We start from the raw sequence: 10,442 nt of genomic DNA on the forward strand, positions 1-10,442 counted from the left end.
CATGTCTCCTTTTTAAACTTCCATACTTGTTCCCAACGTGGGACCTTTGGAGAAAAATTGATTGAACCACCTACTAATACTATGTGTGTGTAATGTCCATCTGGAATGGACTTTTAAATTAATGGCAACAAATTTAGCACTTCTATTACTGCTCTTAAGTTCTATTTGTTTTGTTATTAGTAATACAATACCATTGGTCATGTTTAAAAGAATTTAGTTGATTTGCACCCAAATTTCATTTTTAGGTTGCTTTTTATACAAGGGCTTTGAACAGCCTTCCTCATAGTCTTAATCATGCCTTGTAGTTCCTTTGCTGAGTTGCTATGCTACATTGCTATTGTCTATGTTTCCAAAATTGGAAAGATTTTGACTTTTGATGTTGGTGCCTAAATCATTTCATTTTGTCAACCAAGTAATCATGATGGCAACAACTAGGAAACTCCTAGCTAGTAATCATGATGGCAAGTAATCTTCAATGAACCTTCCTCTTTTTGGCCTGCCCAAAGGGCAAAGGCTATAGAGATCACTTCTCTTTTTGCTGACTAAAATAATTTTTTCTTTTTTTATGTTCATTTTGTGGTTTTTAATCAAGCACCGTTTTGTGGAATGATTAAAGTGGTGGGGAATGTGACGACTAGCGCACAAAGTGGGTATCCTAAGTGGTTGGTAGAGATAGGGATATGGGTTGCCCATGTGTAGCATTTTTATTGGCCTGCCCAAATTTTTTGGAAGGAGTGATAAGACACTCCGTTTAGGTTTTCAAGAAGGCCATCATTTGGATGCGTAGTTTCCTCCTCTGCAGCGGGATGGCGAGGTCGAGACGGCTGCTTGGGTGTGTGCAAACGCCTTCAAGGCAGTGAGCCCCATAGGGCCTGCCCTAGGTAAATTCATTCGCATTTTGCTCACGCAGAGTAACTCCCTCCCACTCTCTCTCGCTCTCTCTCTCTCTCTCTCTCTCTCTCTTGGCTTATGTGCTTCAGGTGGGGGCTTCTACACTACGACGGGCCTGTAGATTGAGAGCCTCGCGGACTCCCTGACAGGTTTGGCGAGTGTAAATGCGTTGCAGAAGTTGCCTGTCGATGCTAAGACAGCACGCCCATTGTGCGCCCATTGTGCAGAATCAGCCCCGCTGAGTATGACAGCTTTGGCGCGTGTGTAATCGGCTGCAGAAGCTGGCTGCTGATGCTAAGACAACATGGCCAATGTGCAGAATGAGCCCATTGTGCCCATTAAATCTGCTCGCCTATATGGTCCCACGCTTCCACATCCTTTGGTTCGATGTAGCCATCTTGGTTTCTTATTTAGCTCAGTACATTTGCAGGTTGATAGTGCGACAAGAATGGGATTTTACTAGAGGTTGTACAGGTTCTCGCTGACCTTGACCTGAGCATCTCTAAAGCCTACATTTCTTCAGATGGAGGATGGTTCATGGATGGTACACTCTCTTTTATGTTAATTTGCTTTCATGAAAATAAAAGTGTACCATTCTGAGAAAGCTTGTTCGAGTGTCTTGCAGTTTTTCATGTCACAGATCAGCACGGCGACAAGCTCAAGAATGAGAAGTTTATTGAGGAGCTACAGGAGGTGCGAGACACAGTTTTCGTCTTTTTTCGTGGGCGAAGTTTCCTGTTTTCCATAGGGTCATGTGCAAGAGGGTTCATTGATCTACGAAGAGAAATGACATTAATGGCACTTTGTGTAGGTAGTGCATGATTGGCATTTTGCAGAGTTTGCTTAAGCTTTATGCAGTAATGCTGTTTTTCATGGTCTTGTTGCAGCCTGTGAAGAAGTTGAAGAGATTTTTTGAATTTGGTATACCATTTCTTTGCTTGAACGCATACTGCTGCAGAGTTTTTTTGCTTTGCGTATGCTTCCTTATGTTGTGTTTGTAATTGTTTTCAATTTGCAGGGCAGTGGGGCGGCTACACTCGGCTGCTGGGACATAGCTACTCAGAAGGGCTGGGACGATGTGTGCAGATGTTAACTTCACCAATATTTGCCTTTAGATAATAGGTTAGGTAATGTTGAGGTCTTCTGAGAAGGACTAGGGCGATGTGAGTAGATTTTATTTGATGTTATTTTCGCTATTATGCCTTTAGATAATAGGATACATATTCTTGAGGTTTCGGGTATGCACTGGGGCCGTATATTTCCGGCTCTGCCTCATGTTGCTTTCTTTATTTATTTACCCGTTTGCTTTTGACTCTGCAGATACGCTGATGAAAGTTTCTGGCGCACCTACTCGCATGTTGTCGATCTCAGGCCATTGCCTTGGCTAATTGTACAGCTCTAACACCATGCTCAATTCTGGTGTGCGGCTGCTAAAGAATCTCAAGCTTTTCTTGTATGCACGAGTTGCTAAAACCTGGATGATTTTCTGATTAAGCTGAGTGGTGAGAAGTATTTAAGTTATTAACAATATCTACTTTCCTCTCTCAGTTTTGCAAGGCAGATCTTGGATCAGTAAAAAATTATGCCTTCAGACTTTTGTGAGCATCTGCGACGCTTTAAATTGGTTATGTTTTTTATATAATTACTTTCACGGTAATGTGAGATAAGTAGCCGTGTTTCGATCCACTGCTTTTATAATGGTTAGCTTTGTACAGGCATAAGTCAAGTTCCTGCTTTGAAAAGTAAAGTATTTTTGTTATACCTCTTCAGGCAAAGGAATAGAGCCTTTTGGCTTACTATCAGTTTAACGGGGATTTTGGATAAGCTGTGAGGAATAGAGCCTTTTGGCTTACTATTTAACGGGGATTTTGGATAAGCTGTGAAGATTAATATATACCCAATTATGGATGTACATCCTTCACTTTGGGCATATTGTTCTGAGCTTATGGGATAGGGAAAGACAAATGTCAAGGTTGAATTTAATTCTTGTGGATTATTTTGTTTAGTAATTTCTTATGAAGTCTATTTTGTTGCTGAGTTATAAAAATTAGTTTAGAATCTTGGAGTCAAAAGTGTTTTGGTATTATAGCTTTCCATGAAATATTGATCAAAACTATGAGAATATTATTGTACACAATCTTAATTTTAATATAAGAAAATAGATAGGTTTATATTATTTCTGATAAACATGTTGTATTTATTAAAAGATTAGGGTTTTGAATTAAAGTCTGTTCCTTTAATGTAGTCTAGCTTTTAATATTATAAATAGTATTTTTAAATTATTTTATTTATATAATTGGTAATTTAAAATATTTTAAAATAAACACATATGCCATGATAAATAAACCGTATAAGTATATATTTGATGCCAATAATGTCTTATATTTTAGATTAATTGTTAGATATGAACTTACTCTTTTAAAAAGAATTAATTAATTACAACTTACTCTCAATGCCACCAAGTCGGGTAATAAAGTTGCTTTGAAAAACGTGCACTTACTTTGAAAATGTGAAATGATAGCTTCTCATTTATGAAAAGATATTGCATCATTTTACTACAATCTCTCGTTTTGGCTTTTGTGCTGAACGTGAGGTAGTGGCTCTCATTATAGAAACATATCCACTACTCCTTTCCTCTGCCTTTAATGCAGCTCCTATATATATAACTATCCCTTGCACAATATACATATGCTCTCTTGAGGCTTTAGCTCTTCTTGCTCATAGTTGCTTGCAGTTCTAGTTTATATACCTCATACAATGGATACTCCCATGAAGGGTGAGTATGTAACAATATTTTATTTGAGCTGTGATTACCTTGAGCATATGATCTTGAGCATTGACATGAGCATATGTTTGTAGATCTTAGTTTTGATGAGGCATTGTCTGAGCCCAAGCGTGTAGAAGCACATTCAACTGAAGTAGAGCTTCTTGAGAATACCAAGTGTAGCACTGTTGCTGAATATTCACCTGTGTCACAAAACCCCAATCAAATCTCTGAATCTTCTCCGCACAACAAAAAACTTAGCCCAAGAGGAAAGTTGAATAAAGCCTCTTCTTCAGCTATAAAAAAGGCCTTGCTTGCAGTTAGAGGTAATGTTTACTGTTGTGTTTTGATCTTTAGAGTATTTTGCTCACACCAATGCTTTTTCTTAGGTAAGGCGAGTAGGTGCTTGGCAGATACCTCATTCTCATCCCCTTTGACAAAAAATATATGGGAAGATAAAGATGAGCTTAATGTTGAATCTTTCTCTTCACAGCTAGCCATAACCCTTGCTCTAAGAAACCTATCTATCTCCGAGCTGTCAGAAACTGCAAATTTCAGATTTGCATTTGAAGGCAAAGTGCTCTGTAAGTATGGTACTTATAAAATACCGAAATCTAACTTTGGTAGATACCTACGTGCAGACCTTCTTGACAGAGAATCTCATCATACTGTGACTTTTGTTGTGACCGAGATATACCTCTCAGACTTTATTGAGGCCTTTGTTGTCCATGATTATGTGCGCATCGAGGGGGCATGTGTAAAAAGAGCTGTTGCAAAAGACGGCGGTACCTGTCTGTGGGCTTTGTACGCTGATGCAACTACTTTGGTTGTGAAGGCTGAGCCTTTCAAGTGTTGCCTCTACCTTTATCCAGAACAGAAGATCAAAGAGTTGTTGGCCCAAAGTTCTAGTGCTAACGAGTCAGTGGCAACCGTTGCGTTCATTGTCGTCAAAATAGAGAATGCAACTAGAAGTGATGGTACCCCTAGTTTTCGATTGACTGTTGCTGATGGGCCGTCAACAAGCGATCGAGCTAGTGTAAGTGTCTCCCATCCTTAAAATCTATAGTGTATCCTTTTTCTAAGACTTTTTTTATGGAAGCTTTTGTTTGTCCCAACTCGGCGCCTCGATTATCAACTTATGGTAAATGAGGTCAAAGAAAAGGGATTCTACACTTGTGTTGCTTGAAACATCAATGTTTTCAAGCACCTGTTGAATACTCTAAGTGTTGTTGATGCTACAATCTTATGTCCATTGCCTCCTTCATTGGCTGATGTCTTCCAAGAATACTTGCATAAACAAGTCTCAAATTTAGGCTTTGGGAAGAAGGTAAATTTTTTATTGCATATCAATTAAAAATCAGTATAATCCTCATTGATAAATGTGAAATTGGTAGGTGTTTGGAACTTTGGAGATTGTGAGTGTGAACAACTTGGATGTGGCGTTCTCTTGTGGCACGTGCAAAGGTCTGAATGTAAGCCGCCAAGCTAGCAACCCATTTTACTACTCATGTGGAAGACTGTCTACAATCAATAAGCAACCCGTCTTACCTGCCAAATTATATCCTCAAGATGGAGAGGCTGTTGGTGTTATTTTACAAGGTGCAGTAGTCGACTCGGTACTAGGATTCTCTCGCCCATTTCTGCATCTCTTTGAGCAAAGCTTGGTGGATTTAAAATCTTCTCTCTTGAATTTTAAGAAGGCTGGTTGGTTCACTATTGACAAGGCTGGTCAGGTTACTGCTTTCAAAGGTGCTTAGTTCTGTTTCTCTTTGTTTAGCTATACCTTTTGTAAAATGGCAAGTGATCTCATTTTGTGGGCACAAAGCAAATGGTTGTACCTTGATCCCATATTATATGTAACTTTCCGAGCAACAAAGATGTTTTGTTAAGCTTACTTCAAGTGTTTAACTCGAGCCTCTCGTTGCAATCTCTTGAGTCCAAAGTTGTTGATGTTATTGTAGAGCAAATAGCATTAAGAAATGAAGACATTTTGAAAATTTGGGTGCAGCCTTGGACCATAAGTCTTCTATCGCCCTCTTTTGATCAAAGAGAATTCATAATGTCTCTTTTGTCTGGTCGTCAATCCTCAATGATGTTAAGTGTACACCTGGTTGGTATAATGTGCACGATGTTTTCTGTTGCGTGTAGACTTTACTTTTATCAAGGTGAAGCTATGCGTGAAGCTCGCTCCTTTGGTGCACATGATTGTCCATCTTCATCCACTTTGCCATCATTGGTCGTGTTGACTTTGCATGGTGAATTTTTATGGTTTCCTGCTGGTTTTGACCGTTCTAAACGTAAAAGATGTGTATGGACTAAAGAGGCTAGTCTATCTCTAGCTACTCTTGTCGACAACCATAATGTTGCTGCTCAACAAATTGCATCTACTTTCTTGAGTCTATATCCCAACACCTTTACGCTTAAACAAGTCACAACCAAAATTTACAATATGTCCAAGTCATCTCGAAAACATCTAAGAATCTCTACGGTTTCTTCTTGTAGAACTTCCCAATATGTGAAGATCATCGAGGATACCCCTTCTTTTGATTGTGCTTCATGTGGTTCGCTTATGTTTCGTCAAAGTTTGCATGGCATGTCAAAGTTGGAGTTATTGCTTCTTAAAAAAATAAAACCAATCGCAATGGTTGACGATAAGGTTCTTCGAGTGTGTCACCCGTGCAAGGCCGCATTGAAGAAACAAGAGGAGCCACTATTTTGCATGAGAAGAGAGATGACTTTTAGTGTCAAAATATCTAGTGTGGAGAGGTTGAATTCAATAGAGAGTCGTCTTGTGTCATTGCGCATACCATTCGCACAAATTCGAGAACTAAACTTCGAAGGTCAATTTGGTTTGCGCGGAAGCATCGTGAATGTAATGGCAGATTTGTCACGAGTACAAAGAGTGTTGCCACGCTTCTCTAGTGATCAAGCTTCAATTCTAGTTGAGATAAAGCGAAAGCTTGATTATGATCATGCCTACTTGAGTGGCATTGTGTGGCCAAACTGTGTGCTTCAAGCTTTGGTTGACCTATTGAGTACTTCCTTGTACATTGAGCATGGTGTTTCTATGGATATGTCTTGGTCTTCTAGTTTCACAATCCATGCAGATGTGTGTCGCAGTCCACACCAAGAAGATGTTGAAGACGAGAATGGTTCTACAGACACTTTGGTGCACGGTATCTACTCCGCTCAACAAGTTGTGGATCATAATTCACAAGTTGCAAGTATAGCACCTTGTGAGGGATTCAGCCCTCTGAGCATTTTTGATGATGAATCTTGTGAGGAGTTGTCATTCCCAACATTGTTTTTTGGTCAAAGAAGAAAGTATCATGTGCTGGCGAAGAAAAAATACCAAAAAGTAGCACAATGGGAGATTAAAAATGTGGATATACGATTTGCAAGAAACATTGAAAATTTGTTCTTCAAAACAATGAAAATTATTATTGTAAAGGTGCTTGGATCTGTATGGGTGCGCTTACGCAAGGGAAAACTTTGTGGCAAGCAATTACAAGCAAAAGATGTTCGAGCTAGCACTAACATAGAGCAGCTTCTTTCATCCGAGCTAGGGTACCACGACTTCCAATCACTTTGCACTTCAATCGATTACAAGGTGAAGCTTAAGCGAAACGTGTTTGCAATGATACGTCAATTGGGCCAGCCGACTTTCTTTGTTACATTTTCATGTGCTGAGCAAAGATGGGACCCTTTGAAAAAATGTTTGTGTGCATTGAATCCTCATATTAAAGAAACAGATTACCCATCCAAAGCTTCATTCATCCGTGCACTTGTACGTTCTGATCCGGTAACAACAGCTCGATACTATGTCCATAGATTTCAAGCAATAAAAACAGAGTTAAAACGCAACAATGCCATCCTTGGTGAGTTGACGGAATATTTTTTTGTGACCGAGTTTCAAAATAGAGGAAGTCAGCATGATCATGGATTGCTTTGGGTGGAACATGCACCTCTCTTTGGTGTAGCGCCGGATAATGATACAATACATTTTATCGACACACATATTGCTACTGACAAGAATTTGTTGGAAGAGTCTCTTAGAAGCGTGCAAGCCCACCACCATCGTAAAGCGTGCTAAAAACGTAAAAGCTTTTGTCGGTTTGGTTTCCCACGTCCACCCTCTCGACAAACTATGATTCTATATCCAGTCGCAGTGGCACAAACGGAAAAAAACACATTGTTAGCCTGCAAAAAGTGCATTGACGATCAATTGCTTGCTCTTGGACATGATTCGAAAGTGTCATACGATGAATGATTGACCTCTTTGGGAATGACTGAAGAAGTGTACATTAAGTCCCTTTCAGTGAGCATCACAGAGCCAACACTACTCTTGAAAAGACATCCAAAAGACATTTACACAAACAATTTCAACAAAGAGTTATGTAGTCTATGGGATGCAAACATTGACATTCAATTTATATTCAATGGACATGGTGCTGCTGCATATTGCACATCATACATGACTAAAAACGATTCGACCACAAGCAAAACAATCAAGCACATATTGCAAGATTGCAAGAAGACAAGTGTGTCAACATTAGATCGATTGAAAAAAATTGGCGGTGCTTTAATCAATACACAAGAGATGACATCACAACAAGCCTCTCTTTCATTGCCTTTACATAGTGCGAGTAGACAATTCGTGTTCATCAATGCAGATTTCGAAAGCCAACGCACATTGTTGTTGAAAAGAAGAGCTGCTTTGAATACTTTGAATCCTGATGATTCTAACATTTTCTTTGACGATATTGTCACCAAGTACACCCATCGTCCAGACAACCTTGCATACATATGTTTATCTGATTATGCAAGCAACTACCGGTGCGTGCATGGCTCTACCCGCAAGTCTAAGAACCCTCGAGTCATACGATATGCTAACTTCATTCAGGAGAAGGATGCAGAGAGGCATTTCCATGAGCTTTGCTTATTGTTCCTTCCATTTACGGGCGATGAGAAAACCTTTGAGACAAGTGTTGATTGTTGGAAAGACAAATTTATCACAAACTATGCAATTATAGATGACAATCATCAAAAATATTTTAAGCTAGAACTTCGTGCAGCAACCTCAAACACACTTTCATTGCCCTCATCCTCAAGATCTAAGCCGGGCGAGTCATACAAATATGAGTTGGCACTTGATATTCAACCAAGCAAGCCCACTACAAGATCCTTACCAACATTTCAAAAATTGGCATTGTGCAACGAGGAGTATCACTCACTTGTGTCCAAGTTGAACATCGAACAATGTTCCCTTTTTGACGACATTATGATTAGAAAGCGCTTGCAACCAACTCAACCAATCCATCTCTTTTTGACTGGTGGTGCAGGCACAGGAAAAAATTTCACTTTGCAAACAATCGTGCAAGGCTTGATTCGTCACTACAATGCCTCGCTTGAATTAGATGTACACCTTCCCTCAACATTGCTAATGGCATATACAGGAAAAGCAGCTTTCAACCTCGGAGGAACAACGATTCACTCAGCATTGCGTTTGCCCCTTGTCTTCCAACCAAATGTTTCTCTTTCTTCTGAGAGCCTTGCCGAGCTCTCGCAACTGTATAGAAACCTCAAGCTTGTTGTGTTTGATGAGGCATCTTTGATTGGGAATAGACTCTTGCGTATCATAGACACAAGGCTGCGATCAATTAAGCACAATCACACAGAGCCATTCGGTGGTCTAGATGTCATCTTCTGCGGTGACCTGTGTCAGGCAAGCCCAGTTCGAGATCGTTGGATATTTAGCGAGCCACAGGATTCTCTGCAACTACTCTCACCTTCATTCTGGCTTACCCATATAAAATGCCACGAGCTCACAAAAACAATGCGTCAATCAGATAATGACTTCATTGCCATTCTCAATAGAATACGCAAAGGAAAACACACAGCCAAGGATTTGTTGCTCTTGAATACCAACCATACCAACAAGGTCTTTAACAAATTGACAACACCCCATTTATACTTCACCAACAACTTGAAAGACTCACATAATCGACTTGTTTTTGAGGAGTTGACTACTCACGCATACATAATCCATACGAGAGATAAGCACCATAAAACTTGCTCAAAAAACCTAGTTGTTCCAAACAACCCACAAAACACAGCAGGCTTGTCCTCAACCTTGGAGCTCAAAGCAGGAATGATTGTCGAGCTTTGTGGTGGCAATATTGATATTTCCGACGGTCTTGTGAATGGTGCAGATGGAATTCTGAAGCTTGTGGACAGTAAACCTAGCTGCCCTATTGCATGGATAGAGTTTTTTGATTCCTCAACAGGCTGCAAACAGCGACATGTGAACCAACACCTTAATATGATTCCCATTAGCCCTCAATGGACACCAATTTTTCAAACAACAAAAGAATTTCAAGTTGGTAAAAATGCATTGAACAGTGTCTCTCGAACTCAATTTCCAATACAAGCAGCGAATGCACGCACTATCCATAGGTCACAAGGCTTGACAATGAGCATAGTAGCCTTTGATCCAACATCAATAAACTCACATTGATTGGTTTACACAGCTCTTTCCCGCATTAAAGATCCATCAAACCTCCACATTCTCAATCCAATTCATCCAGCTCAAATCAAAGTCGACAAAATTGTGCTTGATGAGCTTGACCGCCTCAACAATGATGCCAAATGGCAGTATTTGACAAAATTTCCATTCGCATATAAACACACACATCATATCATTCAATCATTGAACATTGTTTCTAGTCACAAATATCTCAAACATATCAAAGAGGATTTGAATTTTGCAAGTTCTGACATTCTATGC

The 10,442-nt window shown here is 39.7% G+C and overlaps 1 protein-coding gene across 1 annotated transcript; it reads left to right on the forward strand.

Moving 5' to 3' along the window:
* Nucleotides 1-7,940: 7,940 nt before the first annotated feature.
* Nucleotides 7,941-10,172, forward strand: LOC147451277 (uncharacterized). Its single transcript, XM_086520594.1, has one exon. The coding sequence runs from the start codon at nucleotides 7,941-7,943 to the stop codon at nucleotides 10,170-10,172; it is 2,232 nt and encodes a 743-aa protein (XP_086376720.1).
* Nucleotides 10,173-10,442: the final 270 nt, after the last annotated feature.

This window comes from Adiantum capillus-veneris, chromosome 9 (assembly GCF_014529385.1).
Source record: "Adiantum capillus-veneris isolate H3 chromosome 9, ASM1452938v2, whole genome shotgun sequence".
NCBI lineage: Eukaryota > Viridiplantae > Streptophyta > Polypodiopsida > Polypodiales > Pteridaceae > Adiantum > Adiantum capillus-veneris.